The sequence below is a fragment of the Eucalyptus grandis genome, chromosome 10 (genome assembly GCF_016545825.1).
Source record: "Eucalyptus grandis isolate ANBG69807.140 chromosome 10, ASM1654582v1, whole genome shotgun sequence".
NCBI classification, from domain to species: domain Eukaryota; kingdom Viridiplantae; phylum Streptophyta; class Magnoliopsida; order Myrtales; family Myrtaceae; genus Eucalyptus; species Eucalyptus grandis.
This window is the reverse complement of record NC_052621.1, coordinates 33,708,671-33,732,993: the sequence shown is the minus strand read 5'-3', so window position 1 is coordinate 33,732,993 and position 24,323 is coordinate 33,708,671. Positions and strand designations below refer to the sequence as shown.

The following is a 24,323-nucleotide window of genomic DNA, read 5'->3' as shown; positions in this document are numbered from 1 at the left end:
ATAGAAATGGAAGAAGTGGGTGGTGTTGCTGCTGGAATCTCAAGTGGGTAAGAATGCTTCTTAGACCATTTTAGGATTGGCTTGTAAAATGGGGAGAGAGCTTGTTTTTTCTGGGGAGTAGATGGTGGAGGTGATTTTGGTGGGTCTGGTAAAACTTGGGATGTAGTACTGGACTCTGGTGATGGAGGTGGAGCATAGGAAACCATGAACTGGTATTTATCACATTCACCAAGAGTATCAACGGAGGGATCTTCGTTTAAGTACCTTTGGTACATCTTATATTTTGACTTTTTTCGTCAAGGTGGAGATCTTGCAAGAGGATCTACCTCGTCAGGGGAGTTTGTACAATAGGAACATTGGCAAAAAGGATCCCAAAAACAATGACCATAGTTGTCTTTGTAGTAATGGACAGGATGTCCATCACCGTCAAAATGTCGAATAAGCTTTTTTGGATCTGGCTCGAAAATTGATTGGGGAACGTATGGTTCAATCATGAAAAGGGTCTGGAAGATAGAAGGACTTTCTTTCTTTTCCTTGCAAATTTGATAGAAACAGTTCCATCTTTTTTTCGAACGAACTCTGAGTCCGTAGACTGGAAAGGCTTGTTATGTTGGTGTAGCTTTTCATAGTTGGTAATCCAAGTCTCTGGAAGGAGCTTGGCCAACGTATCCTTCGGTATCTGTCTAGGAACATGGATACATGATGCTTGATCATTTTGCATGGAGATGAATAAGGCATCTTCATTACCATTGTTGAAATTGAGATCAAGAGCATGATTCTGCACTCGATAAACCATTTGGTAATGTAGGGTTGCAGCTACAGAGTCAACAGTTTGAGGGGCTCCAGTTAGCTATACTTGGACTTTTAGAAAAGAAAGTAGTTGGGGATCTGAAAGAGCGATGTTGAATTTTGGATACAAAGTCACAAAGACTGTTCCGACATTCAAAGTAGTTTGGACAGTACCGATGCAAGCATGCTGGTATTGTAAAAACCTGGTATCCAACAAAGCAATGCGTGCCACAACTGGCAAACCTTTACGACCATGAAAGGTAAGAGCAAGACGAACAGCACCATAATGGACATGAGTATATCATTGCTGGGCCCATTGTCTGGGAAATTCCGGAGGGATCTGAAGAGTAACAAAGTACTCCTTTTCAGTAGCAAGAATGGGGTGCTAGTCGAATTTAGAGGACTAGACGTACTCCTTTACTTGCTTTGGGGTTTGGTGAATAAGCTGGCGGATGGAGCGGATGGGTGAGAAAGATGTGTGTGGTTTGACAAAAGCAGAGTAAGGGTTCATGAGGGGAAGTTGGGTCTCAGAGATTTTGGTTTCATCACTAAGAGAGACTTCATAGAGATAATCTATCTTAGAAGCATTGGAAACACGAAATTCTGGGGAGGTTGAAGATGGAGGAGATGAAGTAAGAGAAACAGGTGCTTCGAGAATTTCTGGTTCTGTAGACATGATATTAAGAGATCTTCTCAGCACTGGATTCACCTAGCAAGCGCATAGAATGGATAACCTTAAAAACGAAACCATGGCTCTGATACCATGAAATGAACCTAGACTTAGAACTAGGGAGGACCAAGAAAATTTTCTGCAGGTATGCCTTTCTACAGTGGGCGAACAACTCCCAATCAAGCCCTTCAGGGACAGCCTTTTAGCAGAAAACCACTCAGCCCTTTAGTTCAGAGCCTAGAGGCATCCAGAAATACCAGGATGGAAACGTTTCTAACCTACCCAAGCTGCATTTCTTAGAGGATCCTACCAAGCTGGAGAAGAAGAGGGATTTAGAAAGCCATGAGAGATTTTTCAAAGCACACATTTTACTTCAAGGGACTCGCCCACTATCAATGCCAAAAGTTGTGTACGGCGCTCACTTTGGTGCCAAAAGTTTCCGTCGGATCACTTAAGTGCCAAAATTTTTGAAAAACGATCATTTCAGTGCCAACGCCAATGAAATTGGTCGGAAATCTGACATGGCCTTTTTTTATTAATTTTTGAAGCCGACGTGGCTCGTCGAAGAGTTGAGTCAGCATCCAAACACCAAAACGACGTCGTTTGGTATCTTTCCCCCAACTTAGAAACCCTAATCCCCAAATTAAGAGAGAGGGAAGGCTCGTCTTCGTCTTCTTCTTCCTCGAAGACCCACACCAGCAACGGCACCAGCATGGCACCAACAAAGAAGACCGACAAAGTGCACCAGAGCGCGACACCAAAGAACGCACCAAAAGCAAAGAAGACACCAAAGAAGACCTTTGACCCATCTTCTTCCTCCTCCTCCTTTACCCTCGCCTCCGATTTTTCCTGCCATTTATTGCTTGAGCAACAATCTCAGTCTCTCCTCGCTCACTTGGTCGAGCAACTACAATGGTGGCTGAGTGACGATGGCCGAGCGACGGTGGCCAAGCGACGGCGAGTGAACGACGGTGGCCGAGTGGCGGAAACCCTAATTTCAATCCCCATGTGAGCTAAACGACGTCATTTCCGTGAGGCCATCCATGTAGGATGGCAAAACGACGTCGTTTTCTTAAGGAGGACCGAAAACGACGTCGTTTAAAGGCCCTGTCGATTTTTTTAAAAAAAAAAGACATGTAATCATTTTGGCCGGAATCTTTCGCCGGTGGCACCAAAGTGATCGTTTTTCCTCCGATTTGGCACTTAAGTGATCTGACGGAAACTTTTGGCACAAAAGTAAGTGCCATACACAAGTTTTAGCACCGATAGTGTACTTATCCTCTTTCGCATACTTGAGAACAATATTTTTTTTTTTTGGGTTTATTTTTGAGTATTCTCACATATCTTAAGAAAAAAACCACTCAAAGATTATTTTTTAAGCTTTTTCTGAATTTTTGGAAATTTATTTTTTTTGGATTTTTCTAATTCTTTTATTTTTATAAAATTTTTAAAATATAATATTATAATATAACCGACTCGGGCCCCGTTAGACCCGCGTGCTGGCCCGATTCGGATGGACCCGGGTTTGTGCCTCCGAATGGCCAGAGAAGGGGGCCGCCTTTTGTCCTTTCTCATTTTCTTTTTATTCCCTTTTTTATCTCTTTCCCTCCCTCCCCCGCCCCCTCTCTCTCTCTCTCTCTCTCTCTCTCTCTCTCTCTCTCTCTCTCTCTCTCGTCTCTTCTCCCCCCCTGCACGTAATCAGACTTAGAGAGAATAGACTCCTCCTTTCAAGTGGGGATCTGCAGCGATCGACACGCTAGGCCGCGGGACCGCAGTACGCATGCAAATAAAGCTCCAAACTCGCACGAAGCGAGCCACGGCAGCCCGGTCCGGCGAGCCCGAAACGGGGCATGGGCACAAAAACAGGAGCGGTCGGTCGAGAGTCCCTACCCGGCTCGCGGCATCGGAAGGCGGAAGAACTCAAAGACCGAGCTACGTCCGCGCACCTCCGAGCCGAGATCCTTGGGAAACCGGCCCCGAGTCGGGCGCAATCAAAGAAAGATGGGAGACGAAGCACCACTCACCGTAGGTTGGTTCGAAAAGGGGAGGGCAAACGCCGACGAGCCCCTGACCGTACTCGTCGCCGTAGGACGTTCGCTCACTCTCAATTTCTCTCCCACCGAAGACTCCCATTTATAGGCCGAGAAGGCCGGTCGGGGGAGGCGCTTCGGCCGCCGGTCCTTGGCACGCCGACCGGCCCCCCTTGGCCTTTGAACTATTTCTTGAAGTATCATCTAGCAGTGAAATTCTAAAAGAACTCTCTCTCTCTCTCTCTCTCTCTCTCTCTCTCTCTCTCTCTCTCTCTCTCTCTCTCTCTCCTCATTCTCCCTTGAAAGTTGAAAGTTTGCTCCCTTACATGACCACATTGTCTTTGCATAAGAGCCTACACTTCCAAAGTCTATAAGTAGATTCGAGGGTTATTTCACTGTAAGTCTCCTTGCACTATTTCTTGGTGCAGCCGGTGAAACTTCAAAAGAATTCTCTTTTCTTTTTGAAGGCTTTGTTTGTTTCACGGAAAATAATTTTCAGAAAACATTTTTTAGATTTTCCGACATTCATTTCATGGAAAATGAATTCCTTAGGGAAATTTTTTTCATGAAATGAAAAAAGTCTTCTAACTTAGGGGAAAATGTTTTCAACTTTTGAAAAGTAGAAAACATTTTCCTCACTTGATCTCTCTTTCTTATCTCACACCTCTATAAATTCTCACTTTCTCCTCCCCTTCTTCTTCTTTTTTTCTTTGTTTATTCAAATTATTTTTAATTTTATTTTTCTTTTTCAATTTAGATTATTTTTTGATTTTCTTTGATTTTCTATTTCTTTTTATTTTATTTTTAATTTTTCTTTTCTTTGTTTCCCAGCTTTTCCTTCTTGGCCGTGTCGCCAACCATGACAACGGCTTGCGATCGGGCCATAGGCAAGCCTAGAGCTCGCCAACAGCACAAGGCTCACCTATCTTTTGTGAGCTCGGGCTCACCGCTCGTTGGCCACAAGCTCGAGGCTTGTGCTCATCAACAAGCTCAAGGCTCCCCGTGGCTGGTCGCGCCCATCATCGTGGCCAGCAATTGGCCAAGAAAGAAGAATATGGAAAACAAAGAAAAGAAAAAGCAAAAAGAAAATAAAAATGAAAAATAATTGAATAATCGATTTTAAAAAAATAAAAATAATTAAAAAATCGGTTTTAAGATATGAAAAATCCATTTTTAAAAAATAAAAATAAATAAATGAAAAGAGTATATGGAGGAAAACATTTTTTTCTTACCAAACGACAAAAAAAATTTTCCACTTCATTTTCAGGTTTCATCAGAATATTGGAAAATAACTACATTTTCCTGGAAAATAACTTCTTGGAAAATATTTTCCAGAAATGCCACATTTTCCGCGAAACGAACGGAGTCGAAGAATTGAAGGCTTTTCTTCATTCTTCTTGAAAAATTGGAAGTTCGTTCCTCTATATGACTACATTAATCTATAAAAATTCCTTTATCAGTCATGTGCTTCTCAATTTTACTTTTAGGTAACATTGTGTTCTCTACAGTTGAGTGCATAAACATTTATGTATCGAACCAACATTACCGCATTTGTGAACATAGCAATGACACAGCTTCCTCTCATGTGATTGATTATGGGCAGGAACCTGAGCTCTAGCAATTTGAGGGGCAACATCCATTCTTCACTATCAAATCTATCGGAATTGAAGGCCTTGTAAGTATTAGCCCAATGAGGCCCTTATTGAGGTGATGTTGTTTTAGGATTGAGTGACTTTAGACCTTCGTCGTATCAATCTTGCGTGTTTAAATGTTTGCCTAGGACAAAATTGAAAAAAAGGTATCACAGTGGTGATTTAAGTAGTGTTTTCAACTTTAAATTTCCATGGTGGTCAACTTTTGTTAGGAGGATTTAGGTAGTATCTTAATGGCGCAGATTTTATAATTTTTGTTTGAATGTGTTGGGTCATCCTAGTTTTTGCTAGAGAGCTCGTTTTTACTTATTCTGAAGAAAAAGTTACTTCGAAGGCTTTAAGAGAGAGCCTTTGCTGGAGGAAGTTTATGCGGAGCATCGATTTTAAAGTAGTGCAACCATATTTTTGGCCTCTTTGGCTCAAAACGTTTGTTGTTTTTCTTATTCATAAATTCAAAATTTCGGATGAGATCTATTGAATTGTTAACTACCCAAACTTGTTTTGTATCAGAGATCTGTCCAACAATGAACTTACAGGAGTCATACCGGAAACTTTGGCAAATTTGCCGAAGTTGAGAAATCTGTAAGTAAATGTGCCATGGTGGCGCCCTGAAGAATTGACAGGGAATGAGTCTTTATACATACTTATGCTTTGCAGGAATCTAAGCGGAAACAAGCTAAATGGTTCAGTTCCTGAGGCTCTTAAAAGTAAGGTTAAGGACAACGGATTGGAGTTGAGGTCTCTCTCTCTCTCTCTCTCTCTCTCTCTCTCAGAGCATTTTAACATGTTTTGTTGTGATTCAAAGCAAGTAAGAAGGCCACTTGTGATCAATATGTGGGCAAAGCAGTTCGAGAAATGTAACTTTACCTACTTACCTTTTGTTGCAGTTTTAACGACAATCCCGATCTTCTCTGGGCAAGTCCTTACCCAAAGAATAAAAGCTCGATCTTGGTCCCATTTGTTGCATCGGTTTTAGGCGTAGTCGTAGTTATCTATTTGGTCACAATTTGGTTGATAAGAAGGAAACGGATAAGAGGTAACTTATTTTTTGACTTCTCGTCCATAGCATAGTTACATGAAAATACAATTGTCTCTGATTAGTCTAATGCTCCCCAAGGATTGATGACCATCAAAGTGATTGTATCTTAGCATATGGAGAGCTAGGTACCAAAATTTCAATCCTTGCCTGGATTTTCACTTCCCATAGGTTGACTTTTGTAGTACCAATTGGAGTTATCTTAGGGAGATGTTCCATTGAAGTCTACTTGGAAATCTTCGAAAGGTTGAGTCTATTACTCATTGGTAATATATTGGTTATTTATTGAAGGAATGGTGAGATTAAGATCTTTCAATTATGGTGAGATCACAAGGATCACTGGAAACTTTGGAACAGAGATTGGTGTAGGAGGATTTGGGAAAGTATATCTTGGCACTCTAGAGAATGGAACCAAAGTTGCAGTGAAGATGCTCTCGGAAAAATCATGGCAAGGGGACAGGGAATTTCAAGCTGAGGTACAATGCAATAAGATGCTTATTTATAGACTTGCTTCCAAACAATTGTCAATAAAAATTGTGGTAAAGGACACTTACGACATTGCAGGAGAAACAATTAATGATCGTTCACCATGGAAACTTGGTTTCTCTACATGGATATTGTGATCACTCTAAAAACAAGGCATTAGTTTATGAATACATGGCTAATGGAAACTTGCAACAGCACTTACACGGTACTTTATCATGTTTTCTTGTATAATTTTTTTTCTCTAGAATACACCTGCGAATATCTGTTTCTTTCTCATATATAATAAGAAAATACGCTAATTTGATAGGGGACAAGCCAGTCTTAACTTGGAAACAGAGACTTCACATCATTGTAGATGTAGCAAAAGGTACTTCAAGGATATGCCCCAGTGTTGTTTGTTCCCCTCCTTTTTTGAATGATTAAATGGATCTTTTGCAAGAATTGCAGGTTTGGAGTATCTCCATAATGGATGCAACCCGCCCATTATCCATAGAGACTTAAAAGCGACAAACATCCTGTTGAATGAAGAAATGCAAGCGAAAATATCTGACTTTGGTCTCTCAAGAACATTTACAGCTGAGACTGATGCTCATGTGTCAACTCGTGCTAGCACTCCTGGCTACCTCGACCCTGATACTCATGTATCAACTCGTGATGTTGGCACTCTTGGCTACCTCGACCCTGAGTAAGGGCTTAAACTTAATCTCATTAATATGCTATATAGTCTTTGTATGGATAGAAAATCTGGCTCTCCCTGAGATTGCATTGTAGACTCATGTACTTGTAAGTAGCGTATACAACTTTACTGAAGAAAAGTTCAGCATTGACAAATGACTCTAGAGTCCAAAAAGCAATATATTAAGACCTGGCAAATTTATCCTCGGTTGTGTTCTCATATGTCCTGCAGGTACCATTCGACTAAAAGTTTAAACAAGAAAAGTGATGTTTTCACTCTTGGAATCATACTCCTTGAGCTAATCACGGGACATCCGGCAATGATGACGAAGCAAGAAGGAAATGTGCACATACTTGATTGGGCGAATTCCCTTATTGAAAGTAAAAATTTGCAGAAGATCATGGATCCAAAGTTAAAAGGAGAATACGACAGCACATCGGCTTGGAAAGCGATACGGGTCCCAGAGTCTTGTACAAAACCAACTGGAGATCAAAGGCCTGACATAGATCATGTATTGGCAGAATTGAAGGATTGTTTGAAAACAGCACCGGAACCCGAAAAAAGTCCAGAAGATGGGAAGCAAAATGAGAAAGTCAAGTAGTTCTTTCGAAAGGACCTCCTCAAGAGTTCATTCAACCAGTAATTCCCTCGGAAGAGTGTTGGGTATTTAATGCATGTGAATTTGTTGCCAAATTTCTGCAGCCGTCAAAATTGAACTCAAGCGTGGTTCATATTTCAAATTTATATTTATGTGTCAATTTGGATATTCAGAAGTTGTTCTTGTCTCTAGTGATTCTATTATTCTATGAATAGGTCCTTGATAGAAACATGAGTATTCGCAGCTTTTGTCATTCATGGGAGGAACTATGTACTTGAGGAGACTCATCTATGTTGGATTTGGATTTGGTCACTCTAGACTAGAGTCTTGCTTGTTATTATTGCTTTATGGTGGATATATTCTCAAGGATCATTTCACGAGATGAGAGGTGAAACAACTCAACACGGACTTTCTCCCTCTCCCCACCCCCAAATACACTATTATTTAGAAGGCCATAAGAGTGTCGCGACCTCTTCAAACCCTTCCGCAAGCGCTTGGCTAATGGCTCGCTAAGTCTAAGCTTAGCCCATGCTCTCTCAAGCCCATCGATTCACAACTTATAGTCCGAATATTTTAATCTGAATATTTTAACCTGCAATTTAATTTCATTCATGAGTCGTCATTAATTGATTTGTGATGGGTCAATCAAAATTCAAGTAGAATAGCGGAAGAAATATTGTACTTTTGCACGACTAATTACACTTGTGAATCAACTGATACCATTTTGGTATCTAATCTCTTTGGGATTCCAATCCATGCTTCATAAGGGCATAATTGAGATAAAGGAAATTTGCAAACAGCAATCCATTTGCTTTCGCATACTTAAGCACAATTTCTCTTCTCTTTTTTTTTTTTTTTTTGGTTTACTTTTGAGGATTTTCGCATATCTTAAGAAAAAACCACTGAAAGATTATTTTTAGGCTTTTTCTGATTTTTTTAGAAAAATAAAAATTCTCTGGGATTTTTCTGATTCTTTTATTTTTATAAATATTTTAAAAATAATAATATAATATAAACCGACTCGGGTCGATGAGACCCGCGTGCCGGCCTGATTCAGCCCGACCCGGGTTCGCGAATCCGAATGGCCAGAGAGAAGAGGGCCGCCTTTTGTCCTCTCTCATTTTCTTTTTATTCCCTTATTTATTTATTTATTTTTAATCTCTTTCTCTCTGCACGAATCAATCCACGGCAGCCCGGTCTGGCAAGCCCGAAACAGGGCGTGGGCACAAAAACAGGGGCGGTCGGCCCAGAGTCCCTACCCGGCTCGCGGCGTCGGACAGCGGACGAGCTCGAAGACCGGACTACGTCCAACCGCCTCGCGCGCCTCTGAGCCGAGATCCTTGGGCAACCGACCTCGAGTCCTGGCAATCAAAGAACGATGGGAGACGAAGCACCACCCTCCGTAGGTTGATTCGGAAAGGGGGAGGGCGAACGCCGGTCAGCCCCTGGCCGTACTCGTCGCCGGAGGACGCCCAATTTCTCACTCGGCTTTCTCTCACCGCTCACCCCTTCGATCTCCTCTGTCTCCCCCGTCCCATTCTCTCTCGCCGAAGACTCCTATTTATAGGCCGAGAAGGCTTCGGCCGCAATGTGCAGCCAAAGAAAAAGGGCATCTCTGTTGCCCCAATCATTGCATCAGTTGCGGCCGTTCTGGTCTTGATTTCATTGGGAGCTCTTGAAGTATTGTGGACAATCAAAAGAAGACAAACCAAGGTAACTCTCTTGCGTATTGCATGTGCAAGAAAAATCAAAAGTTCTTACATGGGATTTTGTCAGTCCAGGTCATGTTTTGAAACCCAGACTGGTTTTGCAGATCATCAGCAGAACGGACGCTTTTGTCTCATGACCAAAGAGCTAAAAAATGTTTACAAGTTAGTAAGATACCATATAGTTTCCAAGAACATATAAAAAAAAATAAAAATAAAAATCTCATGAAGTGGTCCAAAAATTGAATTTTGCAAATCCTTAAGAGTTTGAATTTATTTCCACACTAATACCAGAACCTCCGAAACTCACTTTCCAGCAATTTTTATCGTAATCATGGACTAATTTAGCATTCGAATCAGGGGCTAATTCCATAAAAAAGCATCAACTTTAGGTTGATGGACAAATCCAGCCAAAACTTTTTTTGTCTCATAAAAAGCACAAACTTTAGGTCGAGGGACAAATCTGGCCCAAACTTTTTGTCTCGAAAAAGCACCAACTCTAGGTTAAGTGACAATTCTGGCCCCAATTTTTTTTTTTTTTTTTTTTTTTTTTTGGTCTCATAAACAATCACAAACTTTCGCTCCTATCCAAAATCTAACCCCTACCATTAACTTTCTATTTGAAGTTAACCTTATTTCAGGAGAAAATATTCTAGCTGTGAGATTGGTGGATCTCATATGTGATTTCTCTTGACAGGCGGTGATCTACAGCTTCATATTACGACAAAACGATAAAGTATAGCTAGAGAAATTCAATCTATAGATTTTTTTTTACTTGTGAGATGACACAGCTGTAGCTCAAACAAGAAGACAATTAATGGTGTTAGCCAAAGTAAGTGCACATGGATTTATTGATAAAAACAATCAATGAATTTAAGTTAAGGGGGCTAGATTTAAGATTAAGTGAAAGTTGGTGATTTTTTTTCAAAAAAAAAAAAAAACGGGCCAAAATTGTCACTCGACCTAAAGTTGATGCTTTTTTATGTGACAAAAAAAGTCCGGGCCAGATTTGTCACTTGACCTAAAGTTTGTGCTTTTTTACGAGACAAAAAAAAGTTCGGGCCAGATTTGTCCCTCGACCTAAAGTTGGTGCTTTTTTGGAATTAACCCTTCGAATCAGTGGAGACATTTGTAGACATGTAAAAATTAATTTAATTTCGAAAATTTTCCATATACACTACTATATTTGTTTAAAAATACTTTAAAATTCGAAATTTGCCCCAATATTATAATACGAAAAGAACGATGGGAGACGAAGCACCGCCCACCGTAGGTCGGTTAGGAAAGGGGGAGGACGAACGCCGGCGAGCCCCTGGCCGTACTCGTCGCCGTAGGACGTTCGCTCACTCTCAATTTCTCACTTGGCTTTCTCTCACCGCTCACACCCCCACCCCGCTCCCCGCCACCCAAAAAAAATTCTCTCTCACCGAAGAGCGACCGGGAGGCGCTTTGGCCGCCGGGTCCTTGGCGTGCCGACCGGCGTCACATTACCGGTCGCCTCCATCGCCGCCTTCTCCTGCTCCTGCTCTGCTCACACAGCGTACACGGTGGCTGAAGGAAGGAGAGGAGAAGAGAGGGCAGAGAAGGCCAGGCCGGGCCGGGGTAGCTGGGCGAGATTGGGCCTCGGCCCGAATGGGGAAAGGAGAGGAAAGGGGGCTGGGGCAAAGGCCCAGCCCTTCAGCCCTCGGCAGCTCTCTTTAAAAAAAAAATAATTTAATGTTTTTAAAAAATATTTTTATCTATCCAAAATGCAGTAAAAATAATGGAAATTAAAAAAAAAAAAAAATTAGTTGATGAAAGTAATAATAGTGCCCATATGATGTGAAGATCCTTTTTTGTTAGGGTGAATTAATCCCTAATTTTTTATGAAATTTAACCATAAACTTAGCCAAAATTTATGTGTCAATATATAGAAGTCAATGATGATAGAAAAAAAGCCACAACAAACTCCAAACTATGTCCATCATGACACATTTATCTTAAACTTTTTTTTTTTTGTGATATACTCACAGTGACACATTTATCCTAAAAAAATTTGCGTGACATAAAAAACCCCAAATTTATACTTATGTAACACATTTACCATTTATTAAGAGTCTATAACATGATTTTTTAGCTAAAATAATATCATATTTATTTCACTTAAGTCACGTGAGTGACATGCTTTCTAGCATCTACGTAGACAGAGTTTTAACTATGTTAATTGACGGAACCTTAACGAACGGTAAATGTGTCATACATGTATAAGTTTATGATTTTTCATGTCACAAAAAAAAAAATTTAAGGTAAATATGTCACAATGGGCATAATTTGGGATTTTTTGTGGCTTTTGTCCATGATAATAATGGGAATTACATCAACTTTTTTCACCCCTCCGTGGCGGCCTCAAATCTTTTCACAATCTTTGATGGAATGGATCAAGTCAAACTAAGCCTGGAACGATGTTAGCCCTCAGCTAAATCCTAACGAGTACTTGAGACACTCGAAAAGGCAATAGAAGTGATATCTCTTCTAATTGATCTATACGCGTTAGGTTAAGGACATCTCAATTATTATAATCTTGTCTGCGAATTTCCTTGTTCTGATTTGTCTGAATTCGGCGCCTCCTAGAGTTTGTTAGGAACATAAGGCATGTCCTTGTCATGACACAGCTGGGACATTCTTAGTAGAATGAGGGATTCTTCAGAATTATGCAGTTGTCGTCGTTTAATATGCATTATCCGAGTTGACTTTGTACTCTAATCGCTCAATTAGTTGGTAGGCATCGGCTCCAGCTGCGAGCTTCTTGCCTGTCCAAAAGGTGATAATCAATTAATCTACTTCGTCGAATGAAATTCCTGATTCTTTATTTGTTAGTTCCTAACTTCTATTCTCTATAACTGAGTTGACCATTGGTGGAGAAATCACTCCCCCTCTACTAATTTACAAGTGCACGTCTGGTCCATGAACGTGCCCTCATTGAAGTACTAATATATTCTTATGAAGCTTGAAGACGTTGATTTTCTTCTTCTTCGCCTTGAAATGGCAGAGCTCTCCTTTCCTCACTAGAATGGAGAAACCAATGTGAAGAGAGGTTTGATGTACCATGAAGATCTTGAAGATGCTGCATGTCTTGATTGGTTGTCTAGCTCTAGCAGTCATTGCCCGCGGCCAACAAAATCCAGGTTCCCTCCCTCTCTCTCTCCCTGATGATTGAATCGTGAAGAGTCGAGGCATCATAAAATGGGATTCTAGAAATAGGCACAGTGATGATTCAATGTCTATCTTTCTTCTCGTTACTGATCAACCTTTCAAGCGTAAGTGAAAAAAACAGTGACACTAAAATTTGATATAAAAATCGAGCACTGGGTAATTAGGTAGTATCTTGTACTCCGACTTAGGAATTTAGCAAAGTTAAGCCTGTTCAAGAGTCTCCACGAAACATTTCCAGATTCTCCTAATTATTGCAGAGTTAGCAATGCATCATCCTCTAGCTTACGTTATTTTTGCAGATGACGTCTCTGTTTTCAAGCTTTTCGTGGACGATTTTATCATCGGAATAACCATCAAAACTTCTTCTTAAGTAACAATTATCAAGCCAAATCTTGAACATGTCTAGTCGATACTGTTCTAAAGAAGTCAAATAAAAAAGTTTAAGGGACATCGCAAAGCATCAAGAAATTTATAGTACTGTTTAAATTTCGAATTCGTGATGCGTAGTGAAAAGCAAGTGACAATCTCTGGTTTCCCCTCGATTTAGGTTTCATAAGCATCGATTGCGGAGCACCTAATGATTACCATGATGACCAGCTCAACATATACTACAAGGCCGATGCGGGATATGTAGATTCCGGAACAAACGTGCAGGTGTCTACCCAGGTCATCTACCAAAACAACCAACTACAATCAAAGAATCTCCGGATCTTCCCTAGTGGAAAAAGGAATTGTTATACATTAATGCCAGATGAAGGAAAGGGCAGCACGTATTTGGTCAGGGCTTCATTTTGGTATGGTAATTATGATGGCAAAGATCAAACCCCAGCATTTGACCTCCATATTGATGTTAACTATTGGATCACCATGAACTCTTCGTCTTGGATATACAAAGAGATTATTTACACTCCTCCAAGAGATTACATACAACTTTGCTTGGTGAATATCGGCTCGGGAGTTCCATTTATATCAGCTCTGGAGTTGCGGTTGCTGGATAACTCGACTTACCAAATCAATTCCGGTGCACTTGTAACCAACTGGAAATATAATTTGGGGAGCCTAAGCACATACAGGTGATTTTCTTTGTTATTGCCCTTCAATTTTGGACATTGACCACATTCATCAGTCGGTAAATGACAAGTTAGCGTATTTACATCTTACGAATCATGCATTTTTACATTGTGCAACTGCATGGACAATAGAAAACATGCCGTCAATTACAAACTGATTTGTGTCGGCTTGTTCATCATCTTGCACTTACTACTATGATTATTTGACTGGCTTCGGCACTAATAGGCATCCGCAAGATGTATATGATCGCATCTGGAACAATAAGACTTATAGTGGAGGTTGGTCGTCCGTTAGCAACGCGACGACCATCGAGACAAGTACAAGCAATGATGCCTATAAAGTTCCGCCTGAAGTTTTGATGACCGCCACACAAGTACAAAATGTCACTGATCCTCTGAGTCTGTTTTGGACCTCGGAGAACTCCACCACTGTCTGGTATATATACTTCCACTTTGTGGAATTGCAATTGGAAAAGGGTCAATTCAGAGAATTCGCCATATATGTACAAGACAAATTCGTGGAAACTGTCATGCTCGAGAACCTAAAGCCAGTGACCGTAGCCTCATTGCCCATAAGTGGACATAATTTGAACTTGACTATTAGTGCGACGGCCCGCTCTAGTCTGCCACCGCTCCTCAATGCCGTCGAGTTTTTCACTATGGCACAGCTCCCAAATTCACCGACTTTTCTTGATGACTGTATATTTATATCTATGCTCCCACTTAATTTTTTTGTTTCGATAATCTTTGATTTCCTTATGATTTAGCTATTTATGTGGTGGTTTAGTTAATGCCATGTATGACGTCAAGAAAACATATGGGGTGATCAGAGCTAGCTGGCAGGGTGATCCATGCATTCCTACACAGTACACATGGAGTGGACTGAATTGTAGCTATGATAGTTCTCCAAGAATCATCTCATTGTAAGTCCACGACTACATATTTTCTCTGAAAACATGCTGCATACGAACCACAAGTCACAAAAGATAAGTTTTCTCAACAACAACTATAGTACAGGTTGGTAATATGTCATGCGACTGAGGAAATGATTTCAATATCAAGTCACCATATGAACGCCTTCCTTATAGAAAATGTGAACCGGTGGGATTTTATTCTTATACAGTTAGCTGAGAATGTGCAGGAACCTGAGCTCCAGTGGACTGAAAGGACCGATAGCTACATCAATCTCCAATTTGACAGCAGTTGTATCCCTGTATGCATTAGCAGTTTTTCTTCATATTGTTTACTTAATTTGCAGAGAGAGAATGGAGAACACTAAGCCCAAAAAAAGCGACTGACTTCTTTGCCACTAGCATGTTGTTCATTATCTACAATATCCCATTTTATGCATTTCAACAAGTATATGCATATGAAGTTTCTTAGTAGTTTTTTGGCTTAATTTCAGGGATTTATCCAACAATTCATTAACTGGGTCCGTGCCAGACTTTTTAGCTCAAATGCCGAGCTTGAAAGTTCTGTGAGTCACTGAGCTTTTGATGGAACTATCATGTGTGGTTAGCTAGCTTGAGTAAATGGCCATCAACTTCTAATCATGAATACTTGCAGGAATTTAAGTGGAAACAACATGAATGGCTCTGTTCCTCAAACTCTGTTGAAGAAGAAGGCAGATGGATCGTTGCTATTAAGGTTCGCTCATTGCCACACTATCGTAACTCCGCATTTAATCACTTATTATTATCTATACGATCTGCTTCTTCTTTCTACGTTTGTTCTCACTTTGAAGAATGCAAAAGATGAAAGTGGTACTCGGTATTTCATTTTATGTTTGATCAACTTATGCATGTATTACATATATAGAGGGCGGGATATCCATGAATTCATGCGCTAATCTTTCGGCATTGACAAGTGCTGCTGACGTTTTTCGACAGCTTAGATGGAAATCCAAATCTTTGCCAATCAGACAATTGTCAGACCAGCAATGTGCAGCCAAAGAAAAAGGGCATCTCTGTTGCCCCAATCATTGCATCAGTTGCAGCCATTCTGGTCTTGGTTTCATTGGGAGCTCTTGCAGTGTTGTGGATAATCAAAAGAAGACAAATCCAAGGTAACACTCTTGCGTATTGCATGTGCAAGAAAAATCCAAAGTTCTTACATGGGATTTTGTCAGTCCGGGTCATGTTTTGAACCCCAAACTGGTTAACCGGTCCAATTGCTAATGGCAACAATTGGGCCCAGAAAAAGTGAACATGATAATCATGCTTCTATGCTCCACTGTTCAATGTTAAAAAACTGTGCACACGTTCTCTGTTAATAATATCATAATTGCATCAATGCGTATCTACATCTCAGATAGATAAAGGCGTAAATACTTCCTTTCGTTGAGGTAACTAGCTTCGCTCTTTCAAATTTCATTTTTCATGACTCGGTCTCTCCTTATAATAAGTCATTACATACTTTTTCAAAAAGGTTCTTTTCGTAGTGAAGGCATGTGATGTCAAACTGAAAATCATGATCCGCTGCTGTTGAGATTATATAATTTCCTTTTAATTTCTCCAGACGTTACTACTATTACTACAACTACCAACTCTAGCGAAGGATATACTGGGACATTAAAGTTGTCAAAAAATCGACCTTTTACATCCACTGAGGTTACAAGAATTACAGATAACTTTAGAACAGTAATTGGAGAGGGAGGATTTGGGAAAGTCTACTTTGGCAGACTTGATGATGGCATTCAAGTCGCGGTAAAAATGTTATCTCGATCATCAAAGCAAGGCTACAAGGAATTTCACGCTGAGGTTTGAGACATTAGTGTAACTAGAATCGATGTTGCATGTTATTGGTTTTTTGGATGTTCAACTAATAGCAAGCTCTGATACCTTGATGTGCAGGCACAACTCTTGATGGTCGTTCACCACAGAAATCTAGTTTCACTTATCGGATATTGCGAAGAATTTGAAAACATGGCACTGATTTACGAATTCATGTCCAATGGAAATGTTCGGCAACATTTGTCAGGTTTGTCTGATATTTCCATTTACAAATTCTAAACAGATAAAACATCTGTTAGACTCTCCCAATGTGACAGCAAAGACGTGTGTCCAAATATATTTGATCTCAACACTGTTCTTTGATAGTTTAGGCTTTTCCATTAATCGGTCATGTTACAAATTTATTAATAGCATTATGGAGATGAAATTAACTTTCTCAGCGAATGAGGACAACAGTGAACAAGCTTTTACATATTTCATGATTGGAATACTCCTTATTTCTCTACTTTCAAGCAGCACACAACCCTAGTGTTTTGAGTTGGAGCGAGAGACTAAAAATCGCAATCGATGCAGCTCAAGGTACATAAAGTAGATTGATGAAATCTTTGTTCACATTTCCACAAGTTAAGCTACACAATAAAATTCATTAAGTTTTCTTTTTGGTTGGTGGTGCAGGGTTAGAGTACCTGCATAATGGCTGTAAACCTCCCGTTGTCCATAGAGATTTAAAGACGCCCAATATTTTACTAAACGAAAACATGCAAGCGAAGATTGCTGATTTTGGATTATCGAAGGCATTTGTAACAGAGCATGATTCTCATATTTCGACTCGCCCAGCAGGAACGCTTGGTTATCTTGATCCGGAGTAAGTGACTCAAAATAACATTTTATTTGTGCATGTTTATGTTGGATACACATATATAGGTACTTTCTAAAAGACAGTTTCGGCTATTATTTTACTAATCAAAGAAACAATTCCTTTTGAATCCTTAGGTTTCATACATCTGGAAACTTGAGCAAGAAGAGCGATGTATACAGTTTTGGGATAGTTTTATTCGAGTTAATCACTGGCCACCCCGCCATTATAAGAAGTCCAGAGGGCAGCATGCACATACTTCGCTGGGTAACTCCACTTATAGAAAGAGGGGACATCCAAAGCATTGTCGACCCGAGGTTAAATGGCCAATTCAACATCAGTTCTGCATGGAAAGCGGTTGAAATAGCCATGTCATGTGTGCCGACGACAGCTGTTCAAAGGCCGGACATGAACCGTGTTCTGTCAGAACTAAAAGAATGCTTGACGGTAGAGATTGGGTCAGGGAGAAGCCAAAGAATGGGAAATAGTAAGAGAAGAAGTGAGTCTTTTGAGATGACCTCAATTGAGCTTGATATTGCACCAAATGCTCGTTAACTGCACTTGGTATGTAAGGTTATCACGTTCAGCGTTCTTGTGTAAGTTGTTGATTATTGGGTCGTATAGATTGAAAACTTCTGTACAAAGTCTGAGCTTGTGACTTTAAATTGTCATATTGTTGTGTGTTGGGGTTGTTGCTTTTCTACCTTAGAATTATAATGAATGAATGTCGAGTTCAATTCACTTTGCCCATCTTTGTAAGCTTACAAACCGTGCAGTTATTCAGATGTTGAAAGGCAGCCTTGCTCAGTTATCCATGTGAACCCTGTACAATGAATGAAAGGAACTATGTATTTCTTTCATTGTCAAACTATTTGTATTACGGACCGAAGTCATCGTTTGACGATCTTTGAGAACCACAACCACCTAAGTCCTGGGTTTCGCTCGAACATCCATAGAAACAGCTCCATCCTTTAAGCTTTATGTTTCATCTTCTGTCAATCGTGACTTCTTGAGAGTCTTAAATCGATTCTTGAAAACTTCTCGGTGCTAAGAAATTTCAGCAAGATGTCTGTCGACATCAGTTGCTAGCAACTAAGTACGCGGGTGTCGACTTAAACCAACAATCTGTTCCTTTAGCTGATTAAGTCAGAAATCAATCTGTCGGCAGCGACTTACCATTTATGGTGCACAGGCTTTAAACTTGTAAAATAATTGAAGAAACTTTGCAGTTCTCTTTCATGGGACTTGTCTGAGTCAAGGTCATGACAATTACTTGCCATAAGCGTTATCTTCACAAAAAAGTTGCAATCAATCTGACGAGGACTCAAATTGACCAATATCGACTAATGCAAATTGCGCCATATTTTGCTGGTCAATATTAGCACTAAGTAATAATAACAATGATCACACTTGTATTTAAGTGTTTGCCATTATCATAAGAAAAACAGGGGAAAAAAAATTGACCAAGACATTAGGATTTATAAACGTGAATATTGATGATGTCAACCCCAATAATATATATTGAGTAAACGGTTTTTGTTTACGATATCACATAATTTTAGTATATAATCCATAAGTTTTGGACTGATACATCTATAAATTATAGGGACACATACTATTCTATGGGGTTAATTGTCCAAAAAGTCTTAAGCCTAGTATTCATCATCCCATTTAATCCTAACCCTTTCAATTATGCTAATTTCGACAATTTGCCAATTTAGTGTTAAAACTTTCGATTGTTTCAATTTGGTCCTAAATCTTTTTTAAATTTGTCAGTTTAGTCATAAACTTATTATTTGGATAATTGGCTAGAATGACTAAATTGACAAATTATTAAAAGATTTAGGACTAAATTAACAAATCATAAAATTGTTAAGGATTAAAATGGTGCAATTATAAAGTTTAGGACTAAATTGGCAAATCATCAACAGATTTATGATTAAATTGATATAATTGAAAGGCTTATGACCGAATTAATTGCCGTACAATAGGTTTACAACTTTATGGACAATTTTCCCCTATTCTACGTATTTTAAAGACCCCCAAATTGAACCCTCAAAGCTAGAATTCATTCTAATTCATAAATATTGGTGTGTGGATTAATCACACGACACGACTTATGCTCAATCTCATATACTATCAAGGGCATCTTTCTGTATTTGGGCTCAATTCGTATCTTAGGAACGATGGTAAACATAATTGAGATATCTCATGATGCCGAAATTTGCTTACGTACGATGGACTTTTCTGTTTAAAAACAAAATGAATCTGACGTATGAAAGTGTATTATCAGCGTTGGTCAAATAATGGAAGCTTAGAAACATTGGCGATGTGGCTGAATCGATCAATTCTAAGGCATGGTCTATTGCCTTACTAATTATGTGATCATATGCCTCTATATACATTTAAGTGTCAATTATCACCCATGCAATACATTTCTCTGAAGAAAAATATAAGCTACGTATAATTTTGGAAAATGAAGGTGCTTAAGGATGAGCCAACGTCTTAGTGTTGGATTATATTGTACCCTCCGGATGTTTGAAGCATGGACGATTTGATCCAATTGATGTGAAACTTTCTTCTTTGAAGATGACATATAACCATGTTAATTAGATGTTTGATTGACTTGAGTTTATATTAAATATTCAATTTATAATTAGTGAATTTGATCAATCAACATAAGATAATTTTTATCAGCGTAAATTTCAAACAATTCTCATTGGACGTAATTTGCTAATACGATAACTTAACTTTATAGTAGCCATTTTCAAACCTCCCGGAATTCATTTTATAGGCGGTCTCAATTTTGCACCAAATATTTGGACAAAGCGCTCTACATGTTTTTTTTTAAGGACATTAACTCCTTTTCGATTCAAGTTAACCAAAAACCTATTGAATTACTCTTTCGTCCAATTAGATCTTAGAAAAAAAGCTATGTAAAGTTATTTATTCTTCCTAACTACCATGGATAAAATATTAACACCTCCAATAAGTTTGAGCTTGCATTTAATGCAATACTAAAGTAATATTTACTTTTTGGGTGTACCAAAAAAGACATGAAAATTACTCAAATTAATTAAAAAATAGTACCAACTGAACCTGAAGTTTTTAATAGTAGACCCTTTGGTCAAGAGAAGAGGATAAGCTCCATACATGCTGCTATCGCAAGTTGGTTGAATGAAATATTATGTTATTGATATATGTTACTCCTTACGCACAAGCATGGCCTATTCTAACAAAAACAACTTCATATATATATATATGTACTCTCCTTCATCAATTGACCCAAACAAAATTGACACAATCTTAAATGTCCTTTTCATGTTTCATCCTCACATTCTTTTAATTTTTCTCAAAAACCCTGTAGCTTTATATTATTGAGATATTTATGAATATTGGCAATCTTTTAGTGCTGTATAATAAGCTTAGAAACATTCGTGCTCCTATCAGCATCCGCAAGGATACCTAAGTAATGTGACATAATCATTACAAGGTCAAGCGCATGTATAAGTCAATGGATGTGCAAGATAGCGAACCGAGTCTCTTTGTTAACTCTCTATATCAATCACTTTACCTAGGCTTCATGTCGCAATGTACTTAGAAATCACTCAGAGGAAGACAAAGCTGGCAAAATCGTACTTGTGAAAGAACAATAAAGACTCGATGTGTGTCATTTCTTTGTCTAGCTCTCGGACTTTATGTTCAAGGACAAGACAACCCCGGCTCTCTCTCTCTCTCTCTTTCTCTCTCTCTCATGTATATAATTTGGTTTCAAGAAATTAATGGAAACTAGAGTGGCTTGCCTCAACCAAATCTTGTACGGAAAGCAATTGTATATTCGTATCATCAGTTTTTCCAATAAGCAATACAATTTTATCTAAAATGCACGGAACATATCGAGTTAATTTTCCTTTCACACACGATTCTAAATAATATCGATAGTTTCTATCTAGTGTTTTTTTCTATTTGTCAATTAACCATTCAAGATAAGGTCATTAAACTAAACATAGGTTGATATTATAAGTTTTTTACCTTGAAAAATTCAATTAATTATTTCATACCAAATAAATCAGACATGTCACATGTAAAGCAGCCTTCTTGCTTCTCATTTAACTTATAGTTCCCCACTTAGTATAAAGAGAGTAATTCACCATTTTATAAAGTTTCACACTTATTGCAAAATCTCTTGAGAGGTTTATCTTTAAATAAAATTAGTTTCAAAGACCATTGTTCTCGAGAAAAACTCCTCAACTATTTATTCTTCTTTTTTTGGGTTATTTTTAACAACAGGCTTCATAAACATCGATTGTGGCACACGAATGATTACCACAATAATGTTCTCAACATATTCTACGAGGCAAATACCGGATTTGTAGACTCCAGACAGGTGATGCAAGTCTCCAATAATCTCATCTAGAACAACATGCAACAATTGACGAACTTGAGAAGCTTTCCTAATGGTACTAGGAATTGCTATACTTTTCAACCATAGCAAGGCAAGAACGAAAAAAACTTGATTAGGGAACCTTTTTCTATGGGAATTACAATAGTAAATGAATGGCCCTAAGTGTTCGATTTGCACGTGGACACAAACTATTGGGCCACGGTGGACTCACTGAACTACACGTGGAGCAAAATCATTTATGTTGCCCCAAGAGATTACATACAAGTATGCCTAGTGAATAAGGGTACAGGAAAACCTTTCATTTCAGCCATAGAGTTGCAACTTTCGGACAGCAAAACTTACCATATTGATTCGGGTGCTCTAGCGACTAAATGGCAAGAGAATATTGGATCCACTGTCACATATAAATGATCTTTTGTTTTCTTATTCCAATAACAATATCCGAAACTTCATTTTCTTATTATATATTCTATAACGAATTGAGTTGAATTGCACATGTCGAATTTCCGAAAAGGAAACTCGAAGAGTGAATTTATACATGGAGTCGCCTTCTCACTAATTAGTTGGTCATTTTGTCTTTCAAATAGGCACCCGCAAGATGACTATGACCGCATTTGGGATGCCCAAGAGTATGATGCTTTCACATCGATTACCTCCACCACGGTCATCGACCTAACAAGCTGCAACGATGCTTATGTTGTTCCAGCCGAAGTGCTGATGTCCGCACAAAAATAAAACAAAGTCCGGTCTTTCATGTACATTTATTGGTCGTCCAATCCCGGCGAAACCTGGTATATCGTCTTATACTTCGCCGAGATCGAAGTTCTTCGACCGGGCCAAGTGAGGGATTTCACTGTGTCCATGGAAGGGAACTTGACCGCCATGCTCAGGCCACAGTACTCGACCCCGGTGACTGTTGTTTCGCAGCCCATCACTGGTCAAACCGAGATCAACTTCACTCTCGCCTTCTCGTCCCAATCCACCCTCCTGCCAATGATCAACGCCCTCGAGATTTTCAACATTAATGATCTACCGATCTCTCGGACGGCAATCAATGATGGTAATTTTATGCATGCCTTGTTCCAGTTTCCATGCGACACGTACATTTTTCCATCTGTATGATTCATCTATATTGGTTAATTATTTTGGTTCCGATTGGAAAAATCACAGTCAACGCGACTGTCGACATAAAGAAAACATATGCAATTCTATGAGATAGCTGGCAAGGCGATCCATGCGCTTGACAAGATTATATGTGGAAGGATTGAGTTGCAATTACAGTAGTCCTCTGAGGATCATCTCATTGTAGGTGCAACTATTTAAGTAATTCTTGTCATTTCGTTTGACCAAACTTGAATCTTGATGCAATCGGTCAATCTTTGTTTCCGTATTGATTGAGATCTCTTTTAACAAATAACAAGCCTTTGGTAATGAAAGTGGCATTTGTACAGGAATTTGAGCTCCAGCACGTTGAAAGTGGGGTGTATCCGATTCCTTCCCCAATCTCACCGATTTGGCCATCTTGTAAGTTTGAATATCTCCTAATATATCTCCCAATTTATGCAAATTAGGATTTTGATCTTTCAAGAAAAAGAGTATAGATACACGTACACAAGAAAAGGAACACTTTTTGATATGTAGAAGCTACCTCTGTGTGAACCGAAAATTCTACTAACATTGGACATAATAAAAATTCAGTGAATAAAATATCCATTCGCATACAATCGTCTACAGATATAGCCTCTCAGGAGGGACGATTCGACAAACATTATTTGCATCTGCAAAGCCAGATCAAATTTACCTTGTCACTCGTCTACTAATTCAGAATGCCATCTCTTTTATTTAGGGATTTATCAAGCAGCGGTTTGAGCGGTCCGATACCGACAACTATTGCCCAACTGCGAAGCCTGCAAACGCTGTCAGTTACCGAGACTTGGTTTAGTATGTTGCTTCCCACTTGGTTATGGAAGAACTCAGTCAACAAGAACAGGTCATTATTAACTAATTGAGAGTTTTAATATGCATTTTGCTCTCTCCATTTGCAGAGACTTAAGCAAAAAAAATTTAAGCGGTGCGATTCCTTAAGCCCTTATGAAGAAGGAGGCAGATGGAACGTTGAAGCTGAGGTACATGACCCAAGACTTGAAGTTAATCTCAAACTGACAATAGAAATTCTAATTATTCTTGTTTCCTAATTGTTATGGGAAAATGTCACAAATGGTCCCTGAACTTTCATTTAATGTTCCATTTTATCCCTGAGCTTTCGATTTGCTCAATTTGATCCCTGAACTATTAACAAATGTTCCATCTAGTCCTTCCGTTTGTTCAAACCGTTAAGTGATGACGTGGAGTATTAATTGATGACATGGAACTAAGTTGGATTACTAGAATTATGAGTCAATATATATCTTTAAAAAGGAAAACA

The 24,323-nt window shown here is 39.1% G+C and overlaps 2 protein-coding genes across 2 annotated transcripts; both read left to right on the top strand.

Moving 5' to 3' along the window:
- Positions 1–6,122: 6,122 nt before the first annotated feature.
- LOC104423056 (receptor-like protein kinase At3g21340) lies at positions 6,123–8,277 on the top strand. The gene is made up of 6 exons (XM_039303520.1): positions 6,123–6,177; positions 6,469–6,653; positions 6,742–6,868; positions 6,971–7,030; positions 7,111–7,348; positions 7,571–8,277. Exons 2-6 carry the CDS (start codon positions 6,471–6,473, stop codon positions 7,938–7,940), a joined length of 978 nt encoding a protein of 325 aa, XP_039159454.1. The 5' UTR covers positions 6,123–6,177; positions 6,469–6,470; the 3' UTR covers positions 7,941–8,277.
- Positions 8,278–12,687: 4,410 nt separating this feature from the next.
- LOC104424077 (probable LRR receptor-like serine/threonine-protein kinase At4g29180) lies at positions 12,688–18,234 on the top strand. Its single transcript, XM_039303259.1, has 13 exons — positions 12,688–12,807; positions 13,383–13,908; positions 14,132–14,604; positions 14,693–14,828; positions 15,047–15,118; positions 15,311–15,382; positions 15,472–15,552; positions 15,795–15,970; positions 16,423–16,664; positions 16,758–16,884; positions 17,154–17,216; positions 17,313–17,502; positions 17,631–18,234. Exons 1-13 carry the CDS (start codon positions 12,729–12,731, stop codon positions 18,046–18,048), a joined length of 2,655 nt encoding a protein of 884 aa, XP_039159193.1. The 5' UTR covers positions 12,688–12,728; the 3' UTR covers positions 18,049–18,234.
- The last annotated feature ends 6,089 nt before the right edge of the window (positions 18,235–24,323 follow it).

Bases quoted from the DNA above. Each gene is read 5' to 3' on its own strand.
- LOC104424077 (XM_039303259.1), top strand. From the start codon at position 12,729: ATGAAGATCTTGAAGATGCTGCATGTCTTGATTGGTTGTCTAGCTCTA. The intron at 15,971-16,422 runs GTAACACTCTTG...TAATTTCTCCAG, and splicing joins CAAAAGAAGACAAATCCAAG to ACGTTACTACTATTACTACA. The intron at 17,503-17,630 runs GTAAGTGACTCA...TTGAATCCTTAG, and splicing joins CTTGGTTATCTTGATCCGGA to GTTTCATACATCTGGAAACT.
- LOC104423056 (XM_039303520.1), top strand. From the start codon at position 6,471: ATGGTGAGATTAAGATCTTTCAATTATGGTGAGATCACAAGGATCACT. The intron at 6,654-6,741 runs GTACAATGCAAT...ACGACATTGCAG, and splicing joins ACAGGGAATTTCAAGCTGAG to GAGAAACAATTAATGATCGT. The intron at 7,031-7,110 runs GTACTTCAAGGA...CAAGAATTGCAG, and splicing joins CATTGTAGATGTAGCAAAAG to GTTTGGAGTATCTCCATAAT.